This window comes from Nematolebias whitei, chromosome 7 (assembly GCF_014905685.2).
Source record: "Nematolebias whitei isolate Nwh7 chromosome 7, NemWhi1, whole genome shotgun sequence".
NCBI lineage: Eukaryota > Metazoa > Chordata > Actinopteri > Cyprinodontiformes > Rivulidae > Nematolebias > Nematolebias whitei.
Window position 1 is genome coordinate 52,593,079 of NC_056504.1, and position 21,119 is coordinate 52,614,197.

General features: G+C 40.7%; 1 protein-coding gene across 1 annotated transcript in view; it reads right to left on the reverse strand.

The window, feature by feature from the left end:
* mtss1 (MTSS I-BAR domain containing 1) overlaps positions 1-21,119 on the reverse strand; it is a 115,402-nt gene that overhangs the window by 48,560 nt on the left and 45,723 nt on the right. The window contains 1 exon segment of the mRNA XM_037679940.1: positions 12,046-12,130. Within this exon segment, the coding sequence (XP_037535868.1) occupies positions 12,046-12,130 (85 nt within the window).

Consider the following 21,119-nt stretch of genomic DNA (forward strand, 5'->3'; position numbering starts at 1 on the left):
GGGGGAGTGGGCCCCACACCAAACGTGGGGCCCAAATTGATCCAAGAGAGGGGGGACCACCAAAAACCCAACTTGAGCAACCAACAGGCACACACAGATAGCATGCACCATCTACCTGACAGCGACCACAGGCCGGCCCCAGCCCAAGGGGCAGAGCAGCAGGGAGCCGCAGCTGAGGAGGGCCGGCCCTCACATCAAGAGCCCCGCACCATAGGCCCGGAGACGCCCCAGCATGCCACCTACGCACCCCCCCACACACACAGCACCCCCACCGCAAATGCCACACAGGAAGACCAGCCAGTGCCCTGATGAGGCGAAGCCACGCCCCCAACCGCCGCCCTACACTACCAATGACCACACGTACACTACCATAGCCGACCCCCCGCCGAAAGCCGGCAGCCACCCCGGTCAAAGTGCCGGCCATCGCAACCAGGAACCTAGATTAAAAGAATCGGAACAGCCCAGGAGGAACCGAAGCACCGGCCCCATCACTGACCACCCCCAAGGCCCAAAGCCCACCCACAGCCCAGACCCCAACAACAATGCGCCCCTCTCCCCATCCCCGACCCCTAGTGTCACACGGAGAAAGGAGGTGTTTGTGAAAGGAAAAAAAAATTAAAAAAAAATAAAAAAATAAAAAAAAAATCTATATATGCATAAATAAATTATGAACAGACCCACTTCCTCCTCCTCCCACTCGAATATGGTGTTGATGCATGTTGTTATAGAGTGCGTTTAAAATGGGGGGATGAGGTGGCGACCGGCACAGACCCACCTCTTGCCCAGAGAGCAGGCGGCGCCCGTTCACCCCTCATCTCCGCCCAGAACCCAAATGTCTACATGCAAACGGAGTAATCTGAAACAAAAACAGGTGAACCCCGAATCATCGATCACAAGAACTCAAGTTATTTTCAGGGAGGAGAAACTTTTTTATGAAAATTAGCGTTCTTTAAAAGAATGAAGGAATGCACAAGAGCACCTGCCAGAGGTTAAGACTAAAGGCCTCGTCACGCAGCGTCAACCAGAGCCGGGCTCAGCACTTCGGATGGAGGCGGGCCTTAAACGTGTGAGGTGTGCGTGGCAGAGACAGGACAGGTCATGGACCGCTGCTCAACTGCCTGGCTGACATCAGGGACTGGATGGCTTTAAACTTCTTAAGTTTCAATGAAAAGAAGTCTGAAGTCATGTTGTTCCCTCCCAACGACACGATCACAAACCACTGCATCGACCTCTCCGCTCTAACCCTGTCAGAAAAACAGAGAGTCACTAATCTGGGCGTGATAATGGACCCTTCCCTGAAGCTTAATCATGTAAACATGATTGTTAAATCATGCTTCTTCCAACTGAGGCGGCTGTCTAAACTGAAGCCCATATTGTCCAAAAAGAACCTGGAGACAGTAATACATGCATTCATTACATCTAGGCTTGATTACTGCAATTCACTCCTGTTTGGTATCAGTCAGACCTCCATTGCACGACTACAACTGGTCCAGAATGCAGCAGCCCCATTTTTAACCAGTACAGGCAAAAGAGAGCACATTACACCAGTTTTGGCCTCACTGCACTGGTTACCGGTTCACTTTCAAATCCAGTTCAAAATACTCATGTATGTCTACAAATCACTGAACAGTGTCCCCCCCCCATCTCTCTGATCTGCTACAACCGTATGTCCCACCACGTTCCCTGAGGTCAGCGGACCAGTTGCTCCTCACAGTTCCAGGAACTCGTCTTAAGCGCAGAGGTGACAGGACCTTCTCTGTAGCAGGACCAAGACTTTGGAACGAGTTACCTCTGCTTGTCAGACAGGCCCCCTCCCTCTCAGTTTTCAAGTCCTGTTTAAAAACTCACTACTATTCAGCAGCTTTCAACACCAGATGATCTGTGTTTGATCCTGTATGCTCCACACTGGTTTGTCGTCATTATCTGCATCGTTTTTATGTCTATATTCTGATTTACCTCATTTTGTATTTTGCTTTGTGTGTTACCTGTTGTTCTGTCTGTACAGCACTTTGGTTGGCCTTGTAGCTGTTTTAAGTGCTTTATAAATAAAATGGTATGGTATGGACAAGTGACTCATCAACTCGTTAGCAATACGACATCCGAACAAGGCTTCCAGTTCCATGTGCAGCGTGCGCCAGCATGCTGGACAAACGATCCACACGTTGCACATCTCTAAACGTTAAAGTGTGACGGGCTTTACGATTATCTGATGTTAACAAATGATGTTGTTTCGGTCAAACCTTGAAAACCCTCAGCTACTACCGCAGCTAAATTCAGCTCTGTGTTTTCTTCTTTTTTTTTTCTCTCTAGATGGCCTCCCTTCTCCCCTTACAGCCATCCTCTCCACACCATTATTATGAAATATTTATTCTAGTGATTATCTAGTGTAGGTTTTTTTTGTTTTTTTTTTTAATAGGATAGAAAGAAGGAAAAGACAAAGTAAGACTCCAAAATATAAGAAATATACACAAAGAGAGCACACGGCAAAACACCCGGCCACTGTCTGTTCACCTGCAAAGAACATGACAAAACACAGCAACAAAATACATATGTATAAAGAACTTAAAATATTCATGGCTTTGCAGTAAGTTTCCATAAATATATATAATTATAATATTCGAACCACAACAATACCCATACCTACGCCTATATACATACATACATACATACACATGAATATACACTCACATACATATCTATATATCTACATATAAAGCCTACATAAGCATCCCTGCTTCTATTTGTGTGTGGTTGTGAGCATGCATAAGTGTATAAGGCTTCTCTAATAGAACATTTATTAGTAACTGTGAAGCAGCAGAGACCCGACCCCCAAGACCAGAGGCAGACGAAAAAGTGGGGACCAGAGCCCAAGACCCCAGGAGGGACCCCGACCGCGGAGCCCCCAGAGCCACCCACACAAGACGAACCACTCACCCACCCCCCAGATCGGACCACAGGGGAGAATCGGAAGATCCCCACCAGCGACCACATACAGTGACCCCCCAGCGCCAACAGCAACAAACTCATAGGCCCCCGCCGGAATCCGCCGCACCGATGCAGTTCCAGGCCCGGGCACCGAGGACGCACACCACCCAGGCCAAGGCCTGACAGGGCCAGAGGACCCGAGCCCCACCAGGCAGACACCAGGCCGAGCCGACACACGCCCAGGCGCCCAGCCCCCGACACCAAGGGCCCCAAGTGCGCCGGCAGGCAAGGGCACACCCCACCAGGGGGCCGCGCGATAGGGGCGCGATGCCAAGCACCCCCAGTTGTATCAAAGAGGGGGCAGTCCGAGTCTCGGCCTAACAAATACCCATTCATACACAGACACAATCACACAGTCCCAGCCTCATTCTCACACTCACTCACTCAAAGACATACAATAACGATACATTTCATTCTTATTCCCGATACGCACTCTATACCCCCCAGGTCCAAGACATGTACCCGCCCTCTACAGGGGGCAGCCCATGCCCAAACCCAGGAGGTAGACCCATTCATTCTCGAGCGGAGAGAACTGTGGCGGCCATCTTGAATCATGTTGCCTCTAAAAGATAATCACTTGTAGATGTACAACCAATTCAGTTAATATCTATCCCATGGTTCACAATATTTTGCTAACAGATGGACCTTTCATGGTGGAATTAAAATCAGTGCTGCTCTCTACCATCAGAAGTTTGTAGTAAAGTAAAAGACACAACGAGTGTTATTAAACTCCCAGAAGGCACAGCGCCTGAGCTCATCAGGGAGTTAATGAAGTCAGAGACGATGACGGCTTGAGTCCGTCGTGTTTTTCTGTAATTGTCACTAAAATAAAATACTGAGCAAGCAGACGATTTTCAGCGAGCTCCGGGGTTCACACCAGGTCAAAGGTTACATTTCAACACATCAATGATGAATCCCTCCTTAGATGCATTAATCTGTCCTCCAGCTAAGGAGGACAGATTAATGTCTTTTATCCCCCACATTAAAAACGTTACTAGAACCTCCTTCTTCCACCTGCGTAATATCACTAACATTAGAAACATCTGATCTAAAAATGATGCAGAAAAACTGGTCCATGCATTTGTCACGTCTAGACTGGACTATTGCAATGGTTTATTATCTGGGTGTCCAAATACTTCTTTAAAACGTCTTCAGTTGATCCAAAATGCTGCTGCCAGAGTCTTAACTGGAGATACCATATTTTCCGCCGTACACGTCGCTCTGCCTATAAGTTGCATCAGTCCATATTTGTCTAATAAAGTGGAAAAATCCATAAATACGTCGCTTTGCCGTATACGTCGTATCTATTATGCGTCACCGCTGATGCGTCGCGTTTGTTACACATCACCGCTGACAACCCGGAAATGTGGGCCGGAGTTATGCCAAAAATCGATGGGCTGCCAAATGGAGGACTTTGTCAAGAATTTAACAAGATTAACACTTAAAAACAATTATTTGTTTGCTCAACATTATAGCAAAGGTGTGACTCAGTGTAACATTTGCTTAATAAATGCACTTTAATGGTCAAACCAGCTGCATTTCGTCGGGGCAGTGCAGCTGGTTTGACGGTTGCTCCAAGCACAGAGCAGAACAAAAGTGGCAGACAGACTATGGCAGGCCGACTGAGTCATTAACAGTTGGTGAAGATTCTTGGTCATCCAGGACATGGTAAATTAAAAAAAGTTTTAAAAAAAGTATAACAAAGTCCAGTTGTTTTTGTCTTTAAACTTTTAGGCGCGAGCAGCGAAGCGCTGCAAAGGCCTATTGTAGTCGCTCTGTTCAGGCCTGAGCTGCAAATTTTTCCGCCAAATGAATTGGTGTTTTGGGTTCTCAACAGATCCCAAAAGTCACCAAATTTGACGGACGCATCAGGACTGGTGAAAAATTACATTTTTTAAAGGCGTACATGATACAACGGCATGCCATATTGCTACTACTACTCTTCTGCCATCAAGTGACTGAAAGTGGTACTGCTTAAATTTTTTTAGTTAGAATGAATGAAAACAGTCATATCTCAGCCAAAATGGTTTATAAATATGAGGACAAAATCCATAAAATATGTCGCTTCGGACTATAAGTCGCAGGGCGTATAAATTATGCAAAAAAACTGCAACTTATAGGGCGAAAAATACGGTAGTACGAGAGATCATATCTCTCCAGTTTTAGCTTCTCTCCATTGGCTCCCTGTCAAATCCAGAAGAGAATTCAAATCTTACTTCTAACCTACAAAGCTCTCAACAACCTAGCTCCATCTTATATTACAGATCTTATTGTTCCATATTTTACTAACAGAGCACTTCGCTCTCAGACTGCAGGTTTACTTGTGGTTCCTAGAGTTTCCAATATGGTAATGGGAGGAAGATCTTTCAGTTCTCAGGCTCCTCTCTTGTGGAACCAACTTCCAGTTTCTGTCCGTGAGGCTGACACATTGTCCAGTTTGAAGACTGGGATTAAGACTTTCCTTTTTGATAAATCCTATAGTTAGGGTCAGCTTGTTATGCTGCTATAGACTTAGACTACTAGAGGACAAACTGACCTCATCTCCTTAAATGAATTGTTCAAATTGAATAGTTTTCATTTGATACTATTTCTATCTTAACATGTGATTCTGGACCTGCCATTGTGTATCTATTCCTACCAAACCCAGCCGGTCGAAGCAGATGGTCCTCTTGTCCTGATCCTGGTTCTGCTAAAGGTTTGTTCCTCATGAGGGAGTTTTTCTTTCCACTGTCGCCTTCATGCTTGTTCAAGATGAGAGTTCTGTGATGGAGTTAAACTCAAAGCTGCTCCTCAGATAAATAATGTTCAATTATTATTTTATACATGAATGTTTCTGTTAAATTATTATTTTATAGATGAATGTTTCTGTTCAGTCCCTGAGACAACTTCTGTTGTCAGTTGGAGCTTTAGAAATAAACTGGATTGAATTGATCTAAAAAAAGTTCAATCTGGTCCTCTGGACATTAAAAAAAAAATGCAGAAAGTTAAATATTTCAAGATGGCCGCTGACTAGGGAGGTTGTCTAGATCTGACCTACAATCTAGTGAAAATCTACTGAATATCTGAAAAACAACTCAACATCCAAGCAAATGTTGGAGTTTTGCGCTTTGATATTCAACTAATGTTTAGATTTGTAGGATCATTTCTGCTATTTTTCAACCTTTTAGCACATTTTGAATACATGTGCTTAAACAAGCAGCAAAGGCCTAGTGAATTACCAGGATTCTCAGCAGCCAACAAGCAGTAAAAAATGGCTCCAAACTTGACAAAAGACATGGAAGAACTCAAGCTATCATTGAATGTAATGTCAGAAGAACTGAGCAAGGTGGTGAAGCAACAAACAAGTCTGATGCGTTTGATTGGAGAATTTCAACAACTGAAAGTGATTATCAAAGAGAAGGATGAGAAGATTGAAGAGCTGGAAAAAAGAGTGGAGGACCTGGAACAGTACACAAGAAAGGAGGACGTGGTGATATCTGGACTTAAGACGACACACCGCACATATGCAAGGACAACAGCAGAAGACAATAAAGGGGAAGATGCACCACCAGATGAACTAATTTCACTTGAGCAGCAAGTCATCAAGTTCTTCAGCAGCAAGGACATTTTGCTGGATACTAAAACTATAGCTGCTTGCTACACAGTGCCGCAAAAACAAAATGCAAGCTTGGATAAACGCAACAAAAGACCAAATATCATCATTCGATTTGTGAGTACAAAACACAAAACTGAACTGCTAAAAGTTGTAAAAAAACTGAAGGGTACAGATGTGTTTGTAAATGAACACCTCACAAAGAAGAATGCAGAGATTGCTTACCAAGCGAGGATTCTGAAGAAGGAGAAAAAAATACAAGCTACATGGACTAGGAACTGTAAAATATTGATAAAACTTAATGGTTCTCCTGATCAGGCCAAAGTCCTAACTATCAAAAATGTTTCTGAGCTGGAGAAATATAGATGAACAATGTGGTTTACTTTTTTTAAATTTTGTTTTTCTGTCAGTCTGGTTTCTGTACATGCTGATGAGGTGAACGACATATTATTTATCCATGGGTGAAAGTACACAATTTAAGTGTTTCGATTTTAAAGATCACAAGTTTTATGATATAGAAACTGATATAGACCCAGAGACAAATTTCAGTCATAATACTAAACCACACTGTGAATATTATTCTGAAGGCAGTGTTAATGTGGGGTGGGGGGGCTTCTCACTTATTCACTTTAATAGTAGGAGCATGCAAAGCAATTTCTCTAAAATAAAAAGCTGCCTTCAAACATTTGATGAGAAATTTAGTGTAGTAGCAATCTCAGAAACCTGGATCACTGAAGGAAATGAACTGTTGGATGGTCTGGGTGGATATCAAATGTTTGTTCAAAACAGGTTTAACAAAAGAGGAGGAGGTGTTGCACTGTTTATTCAGTCAGGACTGAAATGTAAGGTTATTGATAAAATGACATTTTCAGTTGATAACTTGATGGAATGTTTATCTGTTAAAATTGAGGGTAATAGATCTGAGCATATGTTAATTAGTTGTTTATCGAACTCCTAGCTCATGCATAGATGAGTTTAGTAAGAAAACATTAGAGATGTATGAGAGGTATAATGAAAAATTTACTTTTATTTGTGGGGATTTTAATATTGATTTGTTGAAATATAATGAACATAACAAAACAACTGAATTTGTCGACACAATGTTTGGTTTAGGTTTCTATCCATTAATATTAAGACCTACTCGAATAACCAAAGACAGTGCTTCACTGATTGACAATATTTTTATAAATAAGTTCAATGTGAAAACAAAAAGTGGACTGTTGATAACTGATATTACTGATCATTTGCCAGTGTTTACTGTGTTGGATACTAGTCATCAGTTTAATTTAAATATGACAAAGCCAGCTCCTGATCTAGTTAGAGCTAAATCACCTGAAGCTGTGGAAGAAATGAAAGCAGAGTTACTAAATTATAATTGGCAAAATGTTTTTGTTGATGACGTCAATGAGTCATATAATACATTTTTGGAAATATTTGAAAGAAGCTATAATCATCATTGTCCCTTTAAAGAATACAAACAAACATCAAAAAACCGATTGACTCCCTGGATGACAAAGAGTCTGGAAAAGTCATGTAAAAAGAAAAACAAGTTATATAAGGATTTTATTAGGTGCCCAACCCAGGAAAAAGAAGAAAAATATAAAAAATATAAAAACAAATTAACATCAGTGCTGAGAAAGCAAAAACTATATTATTATGATACGCTATTGCAAAAATACAGCAATGATATTAAGGGTACTTGGAAGATAATTAATAGTGTCATTAAAAATCATAAAGACAGAGATTTTGCAATGTGTATTAAACATAACAACACCACAATGGAAAATAAAGAGGATATTGTTGAAGTCTTCAATCAGTTCTTTGTTAATATTGGTCCTAATTTAGTAAATGAGTTGCCAAAGGCTAGAGATGAAAAACTCAATTATACATTTAATAATATTAATACAATGTTTCTTGGAGGAGTGAGTGAAAGTGAGGTAATCGAAGTAGTTAAAAAATTAAAAAATAAGAAATCCAAAGACTGTAATTATATTGATATGGCTATTGTGAAAGAAGTTATTTATAGTATTATTAAACCTATCACCTATATCTGTAAGGGATCATTCTTAACTGGAGAATTTCCTGATAAAATGAAAGTAGCCAAGGTGTTTCCAGTCCACAAAAATGGTAATAAGCAAAATGTAACAAATTATAGACCTATTTCATTGCTACCACAGTTTTCTAAAATCCTGGAAAAAATATTCATAAAAAGGCTGGACTCCTTTCTTAATAAAAACAATATATTAAATGAACACCAGTACGGCTTCAGAAACAACTACTCCACAACTTTAGCTGTGATGGAATTTGTGGAACACGTTGCTGCAGCAGTTGATCGGAAACTTAATACAGTGGGAGTGTTCATTGATTTAAGTAAGGCGTTTGACACTATTGACCATGAACGACTACTGTGGAAATGTGAACAATATGGCTTACGGGGGGTTACACATCAGTGGTTAAAGAGTTACTTGAGTAATAGATTACAATATGTACAAATTAACAATACAAAGTCACAAACTGAAACTATAAAATGTGGTCTTCCTCAAGGCTCGGTTCTAGGACCTAAATTATTTATACTTTATGTGAACGATATTTTTACAGTATCCAATATTTTGAAATTTATAATGTTTGCTGATGATACAAATTTTTTTCTTTCTGGAAAGAATATGGATGAACTAATACAAATAGTAGAAAAAGAGCTAGCTGAGTTAAAAAAGTGGTTTGATTACAATAAGTTATCATTAAATGGACAAAAAACAAAATTTATGGTATTTTCTGGTAATCGGATTTACAATAATGTAAAGTTACATCTAAATGGAGTTGAAATCGACAGAGTTTATGAGACAAAGTTTTTAGGTATCATTCTGGATAACAAACTTAGTTGGAAGCCTCATATTGAATATATTAGAAATAAAGTTTCAAAAACTGTTGGAATATTGTTTAAAATAAAAGATTTAATAAATGTAAAAGGCTTGCATATTATATACTCTTCTTTGATTATGCCCTATTTGTCATACTGTGCAGAAATATGGGGAAATGCTAATAAAACAACTATTGACATATTAGTAAAGTTACAAAAAAAAGCAATTAGGCTTATTAATAAAGTGGGATATTGTGAACCAACTAATAAACTTTTTATTCAAAGTAACACCTTAAAGGTTAATGACATTGTAAATATAAAAATACTGGAAATAATGTATAAAGCAGTGAATAAAAGTCTTCCTTCTGGAATTCAGAAATTATTTAAGTTAAGGGAGAGTAATTATAATTTACGAGGTTTATTAATATTTGAACAAGCTAAAGAGAAAAGTAAAGTAAAATCTAGATGCATTTCAGTTGTCGGTGTGAAATTGTGGAATGAATTGAATGATGAACTCAAATTATGTGCTTTTTTGTTGAGCTTTAAAAGGTCCATAAAAGGTAAAATTATAAAAGCTTATACTGTTATGTAGATGTATATATGTAGTGTTTAACAATGTATGTATGTAATGTAAGTATGATTATACATATACACAGACATATTTTTATATAGATATGTGTATATGTAATGTATGTATATATATGGACAGTAGATATATTTTATTATTGAAGACTGCTGAGTCTATGAACAGGGTAGGCAAGAATAAGCCTCGGCTTCAGCCTATTCCTTTTTTGGTAAATTATTGATTTGTCAAAAAGTAGTCTATATTGTTTTCCTTTTTCTGTAATGCTAATTTACCAAAATAAAGTTGAGTTGAGAGTTGAGAGTTGAGAAACGTTTCGTCTCTCATCCTGAGGACTTCCTCAGTCTGAGGAGCTGTATTCAGCTCAGTCTCTTAAATAGCACCTTCTCAGAGTGGATCAACCAGTTTGCTGCTGACAACCAGAACCAGCTGATCACATGCTCAAGAAGGACCATCAGCCTAACAATGGATCATTAGCACCTGATGGCTGTTTACTGTTCACAGAGGGCTGAGTGATACTAGCAATCACAGCATTGTAAGAGGGGGACAGTTGAACCAGGAGGCTCCGCCCCTGTTTAATGATGGACGGTTTCTTTTCACAAAGATGGCCTCCTTTACTCCTCTCTCAAACCATCGTTCCTCTCTGTCCAGGATGTGAACATCTTCATCCCTGAAAGAGTGACCTCTGACCTGGAGATGAGTGTAGACCGCAGAGTCCTGGCCTGATGATGTTGATCTTCTGTGCTGGTCCATCCTTTTGGCCAGTGGCTGTTTAGTTTCCCCGATGTAAGACTGATCACCCTCCTGACACTGAACAACATACACAACATTACTCTGTTTGTGCCGGGGGACTGGATCTTTGGGATGAACCAGTCTTTAATGTATTTTGGGGTTTAAAAGCCACTGGGACGTTATGTTTAGAAAATAAACGTCTCAGTTTCTCTGATACCCCCTCAACATCTGGAATGACCACTGGTCTGGGTCTGGGTTCCTCCTTTTCACCTGATGTCTGACTGGAGTCCTGTTTGGGTTTCTTCTCTGCTTTCAGGAAGGCCCAGTTAGGATATCCACATTGCTCTAGAGCCTGTCTTGTGTGGGATTTCTCCTTCTGCCTGGCTCCTGAGCTAGTGGGGACGCTGTCTGCTCTGTGGTACAGAGTCCTGATGACTCCTAACTTGTGCTCCAAAGGGTGATGGGAGTCAAACTGCAAATACTGGTCTGTGTGGGTTGAAACAAATCCACAAATCAATGACTCCCAGTTAGGACTAGACTCCATCCATCCATCCATCCATCCATCCATCCATTATCTTTACTTGCTTATTCCATTTTGGGTCACGGGGGTCGCCGGTGCCCATGTCCAGCTATCACTGTGCGAGGGGCGGGGTACACCCTGGACAGGTCTCCAGTCCATCACAGGGACACATAGAGACAAACGAGACAAACAACCATTCACTCTCTCACTCACACCTAGGAACAATTTAGAGTTACCAATCAGTCTAACATGCATGTTTTTGGTCTGTGGGAGGAAACTGGAGTACCCGGAGAAAACCCACGCATGCACGGAGAGAACATGCAAACTCCACCCAGAAAGGCCCCTGGACCGGGGTTTGATCCAGGGACCTGCTCGCTGAGAGGCAGCAGCTCTACCAGTTGTGCCACCGTGCTGCCCAGGACTAGACTCAACCTTGTTAAATTGATCTACCTGTACTGAGCATGCATCAGGACATTTTGATGAACTCTAATACATTCTTCTTCTTGTTCAAACACTTGAGTGAAATGGGAATCAATAAAAGCCAAACAAGATGTATGACGAGTGTAATGACAGATGATCCAGCAGCACTGGTGATGAAGTTCAGGACAGCTTTTAACGCCAGCAGTCTGACCATGTGTCAGCTGAGGATAATTACGTGTCTGGTTCCTGCACCATCAAATAAAGGCGTCAACACGCAGTAATTCACACGTTCACCTGTCTGCTCGCTCTTATAAACATGACATCAGATGTTTCTGCCTCTAGTGTGTGATTCTTACGTAGTGAATAGCTTGAGCTTGGATTCGATGCTCCGGTGTCTCATGCACATCCTGGTCAGAGCTGAGCCAATCTCTTTGGTGGCACCTGTAACGATCAGAAGACTTTATTTAACAAGAGTACCGCATACAGCACAATATATGTCCGTCGACAAACATAGCAATCCAGAAATCTATAGCATTGTCTTGGACAAGCAAAGACTTTGTACAATATTTGACCTTGACTTGTGGCCTTGACCTTGAAGTTTGTGTGAAGTTATGCAATCTTGAGCAGATTAGAAGTTATGGGCAGGACAAGATGACGTTTATGGACAGCAAGAGACTAAACTATAATCCATCTGCCTTTGACTAGCTACTAAAAAGCTAGAAATAAAATAATATCCAAAACTTATTTAAAAAGAGGGAAGGTAGGAACTGAGAGGAAAATATAATTTACAGCAACCCTGTGTTCACGTGTACATCAGTCCATGGAGTGAGTCTGTGAAATGGCTTAGACAAAGACATTAAGCAAATTAAAAATAATGCACAATTCAAGAGAAAATATAAGGATTACAAAATTAATGTGTAAAAAACGAATGAGACAAAATGATATCAAAGTTCATGCTCAATAATCCAGGTAGAAAATCCACCAAAGTTCAGTCAGGTCAGACTGATGAAGGACGAAACACCTCAACAACAAAAAACATCCAGATGACCTGGCTGAACTTTGTTGGAGACAAAATGATGTTATTCCAGCTGTTAATCTGTTTTTTCTTTTTTTTTCCATTGACCCTTTATTTATGCAGGTAGTCTCATTGAGCCACGAGAACTCATTTTCAAGAGGGACCTGTTTAGGAGCAGATGGTGGGGGTTAAGAGCCTTGCTCGGGGGCCCAGGGTGGGGCCAATGAGGGTGGAGGCAGGTGTGGGTGTTTCACATTTTCCACCCACATTTTGATGTTGACTGTACCGGGAGTTGAACCTGCGACTTTCCGATCACAAGCCCATCTTCTAACCTCTGTGCCACCACTCCCCCAAGCTGTTAATCTGTGTTTGCATATTAACTTTGATCTGTAGGTCGTAAATTTGCATGTGCAGATATACGTAGCTATGTCTGTGTGTATACACTTATATATTAGTGGTGTAACGGTACACGTGGGTGTATTGAACCGTTTCGGTACAGCACATTCGAGTCAGTCCACGTGCGTACTGTTTCGATTATTTTTTCATTACTTAAATCTTATTAATGAGAGATTATGCGCAGTGGAACTAAAGTTCCTAAGCGTGTTTCAGCACGGCGCTATAGTCTGGCAGCACGCGCAGCATTAGCAGCCTAGCATCTCGTTGTGGTCTCCTGTGTGGGAACTTTGTGTCTTTCTTGTTAAAAGACAAGTGAACAAGTCCAAAGCTGCGTGTCGACGTTGTTTCACGGAGACTGGATCTGCAGCAGCAACACGTCGAACTTGTTCACGCTCTTGAAACGACATCATCTGAACGTGAACGTGTCTTCTAGCAGTTTGGTGCAAATGTAGAATGAACATATGCATATATATATTCATAAATTAAACGGATTCTTTCATTTTTCTGGACTGTATATAATGTGCATTGAATTTAATAAAATGTGGACGGAAACGTTAATTATCTTTGACTCAACAACGACAGTGGGTCAATTATTAACGGAATCAAGTTTAACACATCACACATTTACATTAATTGGCAAAAATTGAAAATAACAACAGCTTATTAATCAGTTTTACGAAGAATAAACAATACGGCGATTGTTTTCTCACTTCCAGCAGTGCAACAGACATTAACCACACGGCGGTGGTTGAAAAACTTTGCTTCAGACAACAAAAAAGGTTGAATCATGTCATCTGGACTTCGTTTTTTTGTTAAAAAGAAACGTTTCGCCCCTCATCCAAGAGGCTTCGTCAGTCTGAGGCCTAGCCATCTGGTATTACCCAGAACCTGGATGACTGAGAAAACAAACTTTGTGTTTTTGAAACCATTAGTGAAAAGGCCAGACTTCAGGGGTATCTGAGGCAGGCTTGAAACACAAGAGTCAGGGTGGCTTCTGGGTAATACCAGATGGCTAGGCCTCAGACTGACGAAGCCTCTTGGATGAGGGGCGAAACGTTTCTTTTTAACAAAAAAACGAAGTCCAGATGACATGATTCAACCTTTTTTGTTGTTATATACCTGGATGACTGAGAAAACAAACTTTGTGTTTGCTTGAGACATTTCTAAAAATATCTGGAATGATTTGCTAGCAGGATAGAAGAATTTTAAAGATGGAAAATGAAGTTTATCTGGAGAGAGGTGGGTGAGGGAATTTGTCTGTTTTAACCAGGACAGCACGCTCCTTTGGACCAGCTTAACCCAACGGTACACTTTGGTTGAAGATCGACTTTTTACCTTTCTGAAGATATGTCAGTTCCGGCGTAAAGTTCCACTTCAAGCCACTTTTCAGCGTCTCCGTAAGGACAGTAGGGAACCGTTCGGAGTCGTGAGATCATCCAGAACAGACTTCATAATTCCTCTGAACTTCTCTCGTCCAGTTTAGTTGCAGATGTCCTGAGCATGCTGCATTCCAGCATTCTGCATTCCAGCATTCTGGACTCTGGAACTGCCGAGTTTCAGAACTGCAGAACTGCTCGAGCTCCTGCAGAACTTCTTCATTCACTCCAACTCCAACCCGGTTGAACTAGGAGGTACCAACATTTAAAGAGCTCTATTTCCGGTTCATTTGGGAGTTTCTGATTGGTCGATGGACCAAAACAGAGGTGTGTTTTGTGATGTAAGGTGTTATGAAAAGTCAAGGAAAAAGATTAAGATTGTTTAAGAACAGACAGAAGATTGTTATGAAGAACTCAGACTTCGTGGAGTCACTTCTCCAGTATCTTGCTGTAAAAGTTAAACATGACATTTCTTTTTCAGTAAACTTGCAGTTGACCGAAACTTGAACTTTGACCAACTTACACCACTTGCTCATTTCAAACAGATGATCAAGAAATTGAATCATTACTCTGTAACATATTCCAACTTGATTTCACTTTGAATGAGGATTAAAAATCGTTATTACTGTTTCACAGTTGATTTAAAAATGAGTAGTTCACTTCAACATTTAAACATTGTTTGAACTAACACAATTTGATTATCAAACATTTGTAAAATAGTAATGATAATCGAAAGTAGTCTTCTTTCACTTGATTAATTTAAGAAAGAAAGTCTCAGGATGGGTCAACCTGTATTTCTGGATTCAAATCAATGAAATGACCGTTTCTGTCCCATAAGGTGCCTAAGGTCAAGGTTTTGACATCAGGCCTAGTTCACTACACAAACAACGATAGCAGCAGCATTTAAACATCCTTCATCAGGTCATTCAGATCGGTCCAGAGCAACAACACAAGCTGTAGGAGTTTCTAAGGTCGTTTTCACACCAGATAGTCCGGTAGACGGTTCGGTTGGGGACCAATATTCATGACCTTTTGTTACATTTGAGCTGGTGCGTTTGCATTCACACTGCACTGTGCAATCGAGTCAACCTGTTGAAGCAACCTGTTTTAGCAACCAACCTGTTGAAGCAACCTGTTGAAGCAACCTGTTGAAGCAACCTGTTGAACCAACCTGTTGAAGCAACCTGTTGAAGCAACCTGTTGAAGCAACCTGTTGAACCAACCTGTTGAAGCAACCTATTGAACCAACCTGTTGAACCAACCTGTTGAACCAACCTGTTGAACCAACCTGTTCCCCCGCTCGCCTGTGGGGGCGAAAAACCTCTGAAGACACGTCTTCTTCATCTGTAAATAAAAATAAAACGAAATGGCATCAAGTTTTAGCAGTTTTAAGAGTTATATTTTGCCATTTTTCATCAATGGACTCAGCATGAGCAGAAGATGAGACAGAAGACCATGGAGAATATTGTTTTCCACACAAATCAGCTGACGGCTCCATATAAGAGAAATGTGTGTTTGTTTGTCCTGTGGAGCGGGTCCGGTCTGTTTACATTCACACTGTACTGGAACCGTGCTGGAGTTCTCTTCTACCGGACCCAGACCTAGGTTTTAGCCCGGGCCAGACTTCACCTTTTTGTTCCGTGACAGAGTTCGATGGTGCGTTCACACCTCCCTAAACGAACCGGACTTTCTAGGAAAACGAGCTAGAGTTCGATTAAAGCGACTAAACAGGGCTGCTGTGAACGCAGCCTAAAGCTCTGGATCTACGTCCGTATTCTGTTGTTGATGCGGCAGCTTTAAGCATAAAGTTCTTGAGCCCCGCTGCCTACAACATCCAACACATCAACACTTCAGCCAAAAAGTTGCAGCAGCACTTTATGAAAAGATAAAACTGATATTGTCAACAAGCCCTGGACCAGATTAAAGTCCTGACCTGATGATGATGAAGAACGAGAGATTCAACCACCTCATAACAACTGTTCAAGAAGAGGTATTATTATTTTATTATTATTATCTAATTAACTTTTTTAATTTAAAATTATAATCTTATCAACTCTTTTTTTTTTTACCTCTGTGTTTTATTTCCAGTCTGGGACAGAGATAGCAGCTGAGTCTTCTTCCTCTTCAGGGAAATCCACCAGAAATCACCTCCAGCTACAGTGCCTTGTTAAAGTATTGGGCCCCCTTGAACTTTTCAACCTTTTGCCACATTTCAGGCTTCAAACATAAAGATATAAAATTTAATTTTTTTGTGAAGAATCAACAACAAGTGGGACACAATCGTGAAGTGGAATGAAGTTTATTGGATGTGTCAAACTTTAACAAATAAAAAACTGAAAAATGGGTCATGCAATATTATCGGGCCCCTTTACTTTCAGAGCAGCAAACTCAGTCCAGAAGTTCAGTGAGGATCTATGAATGATCCAATGTTGTCCCAAATGACTGATGATGATCAATAGAATCCACCTGTGTGTAATCAAGTCTCTATATAAATGCACCTGCTCTGTGAGAGTCTCAGGGTTCTGTTTAAAGCACAGAGAGCATCATGAAGACCAAGGAACACACCAGGCAGGTCCGAGATACTGTTGTGGAGAAGTTTAAAGCCAGATTTGGCTACAAAAAGATTTCCCAAGCTTTAAACATCCCAAGGAGCACTGTGCAAGCAATCACATTGAAATGGAAGGAGTATGAGACCACTGCAAATCTACCAAGACCCGGCCGTCCCTCTAAACTTTCATCTGGAACAAGGAGAAGACTGATCAGAGATGCAGCCAAGAGGCCCATGATCACTCTGGATGAACTGCAGAGATCTACAGCTGAGGTGGGAGAGTCTGTCCATAGGACAACAATCAGTCGTACACTGCACAAATCTGGCCTTTATGGAAGAGTGGCAAGAAGAAAGACATTTCTCAAAGATCTCCATAAAAAGTGTTGTTTAAAGTTTGTCACCTGGGAGACACCAAACATGTGGAAGAAGGTGCTCTGGTCACATGAAACCAAAATCCAACTGCTTGGCCACAATGCAAAACGATATAAAGCAACACAGCTCATCACCCTGAACACACCATCCCCACTGTCAAACATGGTGGAGGCAGCATCATGGTTTGGGCCTGCTTTTCGTCAGCAGGGACAGGGAAGATGGTCAGAATTGATGGAAGATGGATGGGGCCAAATACAGGACCATTCTGGAAGAAAACCAGTTTGAGTCTGCAAGAGACCTGAGACTGGGACGGAGATTTATCTTCCAACAAGACAATGATCCAAAACATAAAGACAAATCTACAATGGAATGGTTCACAAATAAACGTATCCAGGTGTTGGAATGGCCAAGTCAAAGTCCAGACCTGAATCCAATCCAGAATCTGTGGAAAGAGCTGAAGACTGCTGTTCACTAGGGGTTGAACAGTATATAATTTTTAAACTGGACATTAACATAATAAAACCCAAGTAGAACTCGAGTATTTGATGACGTCATAGATCTCAAGATACAAAAATAAATAAATAAATAAAACCGCAAAAAAAAGGTAATTATTTACAAAAAAAAAGACCAACTAAACATTGGGAGCGTATATTACGCTCCTACCATTTATCATACTGCAAATAAGTCACAGAAAAAAACAAACTATTAGTTATTATTATTAAACTGCAAACGTGAAGAAACGTGCAGCACGTCAAAAACGAAACTTAACCGAAACTGGTTCGGTGGATTGAACCCGGTGTTACACCATACTCTGTGACCTGCAACAGTGCAACACTGCCCCCTACGGTCATACGGTGGTCACATAATATGACGTCACTATGGATACTCGATGTTACATTTTTAACCTTGATAGAGGTCCTAGCAATCGATGTGTAGATTACTCGAGTACGCTGTTAATGCCCTAGTGTTCACAAACGCTCTCCATCCAACCTCACTGAGCTCCAGCTGTTCTGCAGGAAGAATGGGCAGAACTTCAGTGTCTCCATGTGCAAAACTGACAGAGACATACCCCAAGAGACTTGCAGCTGGAACTGCAGCAAGAGGCGGAGCTACAAAGTATTAACGCAAGGGGGCCCAATAATATTGCACGCCCCACTTTTCAGTTTTTTATTTGTTAGAAAATTTTGACACATCCAATAAATTTCATTCCACTTCATGATTGTGTCCCACTTGTTGTTGATTCTTCACAAAAAAATTTTTATTTAATATCTTTATGTTTGAAGCCTGAAATGTGGCAAAAGGTTGAAAAGTTCAAGGGGGCCGAATACTTTCGCAAGGCACTGAAAGAATTCTGTGATGAGGGAATTCTGAACTTTTCCAGTGACCTGTCCCACCTGTGGGAGCAGGTCCAAGAGGTTGTGAGTAATGATAAGGACAAATACAGCCACATTGCAAAATTAACAACGCTCTACAGCTTTATTCCTGCTACTGTTGTTAGTGAGCAGTTTTCTCCACCGCTGGAGATATTCACTGCAACTAAATCAGAGATTTTGACGGAGCATCAGGGTTTACAGAGCTTCCAGGCAAATTAAGAAGGCCTCAAGGCCACTTAGGGAGCCAAAGAATAGCACAATTGTTTTGGGGACAGGCAGAACTTTACTGAATATATCTAACTTGAGTCTGTGTCAGTCCTCTTGATTCTGAAACGTCCAAATAAAATGGCCACACAAATGGACCGTGCCTGAGAGTATTTCCCGAGATCTAATCCATCCTGCCAGAAGCACTGAGTCTGGGCGCTCGAGGCAAGAACCAAGCCGTCACATAAGGCAGGCAGCCTGACCAGGGCCAAATTTGCTGCAGATGACGTCTTTGTTCGTTGATAGACCAGGAACCAGCCGAATCCAAAAAAGAAGGAACCAGTTATCATAAATCCAATTACATATGCGTCCTTAAAATCCACAGATGGCAGCAAAGATAGACACACCACCAAGTCTTCCAAGTCGATGAGATATCCAGCTGTGTGCATGCCAACAGGGCAAATCGGCTCGCGTAAAGCCCGTCTTCTCTTTGAATAAATGTTATCAATAGCATTGAGGGACCAACTGACCATGTTCATAGCAGAATTACGATTCAGAAAATTTGTAGAAGAGAGGCTTTAAAGCTGTTTCACAGACAGAACAGAGCAAGTCAAAGCAGAGAGAGAGAGAGGGGAGTGTCAAGTTATGTGGATGAAAAGAGGTGCTGAGGTCAGACTGCCCATGTATGGTGGAGGTGGACATTTTGAAGAAAGCAATCTTAAAAGTTAATGATTGTTCAATAAAATAAGTTTTGTGGGTATGTTGATTAAAATAAAGATTTTATGTCCATCTGTCAAGGTGTTAAAACAATCAAATGTTATGTTATTATGATCTTTTTTATATTCAAAAAGATCCTATATAATCTATTTTGTGGTCAAAGAAGTATCCATTAAGTGATTGTAAAAGATATATCTGGCTTTCACTTTTAATAAGTCAAGTGATTTTAGAAGAAGGGTTTTTGTGAGTTTATATCTCTATCAGGAAGGACTTTTTTACGGTTAAGACTAAAGTTTCAAAGTTGAGAAAGAGTGTCAGTTGAAACAATTGACAGGAAACTCAGAAGTGTGGTTAGGCTTCACACACACATCCTGTTACAAGATGTGTTGTCTTGTCTTGTTCTGCAAAGGCACAAACTGTGAGTTTAAACCTATCTTTTAATAAGTATATATTTTTTACATTTAGGATTAAAAGTGAGTTTATTTCTCTATTAGTGACTACTTTTTTACATTTAAGATTAAAGATTGAGAGTTTTAAGATTAAAGATTGAGAGTTGAGAAATAATAGAAGTCGCTGCCGGATAGGAGGATGTTACAACACTCCAAGATGCAGTTGGGCTGAGCACCTGTCATGAGCTTACAACAGAAAGAAAGTATGCTGTTTAGACAAGCTGGTGCATAAAAACCACAAGCTGGAAAAAAAGGAGACAGACTGTTAAACTGTTGAAAAGTCTTCAAAATGGTTGACAAGTTTTCAAAATGGATGATTAGGTCAGAAACGAGCCAATCAGAGACAAGACATGACTTTAAAAAGACAAGATAGCAGACGAAGGTCGGTCAGTCATTTTGGGTAGAGATGAAACACAGCCGTCAAGCCCTGAAAACTTTGATAAGATCTGAAGATTGAAGAGGGAAAATGTTGGCTGCAAAAGTGCTGAAAAAACAACAAAAGATGGAAACTTAAATGAAGAACCGCTCAGCAGCACATGATCACCCTTCAAGAGGACTGACCCCAGATAATTCTGAACAAGTCTGATTGGAATTAATTACATTTGATGACCGTTTTCAACAAAGGCTGTAGGAATTATTCTCCCTTTTCCTGGAAAACCAACCAATCATGGGATATGTGGTAGGAACCAGCCTTTTTGAACCATTTTACCCAATTTAAAAATTACAGGTTGCATTTTTGTGGTTTTTCTTAGGGACAGCAGTTAGGGCGTAGGCCAATTATAAGAGATTATTATAAGAGTTTGGTGCATCCACACCTAGAGGAATTTGGATTTTCACCCGTTTCTTCATTTTTATTTCATTCATTATACTGCATTTTTTGAAACGCACTGGCTTGCACTGCTGCTGGGTTTTTGAAAGCTACGAATGTAACCTTATGCAAATATATGATTAAAAACACAAAGCATGAAAATCATAAGAGT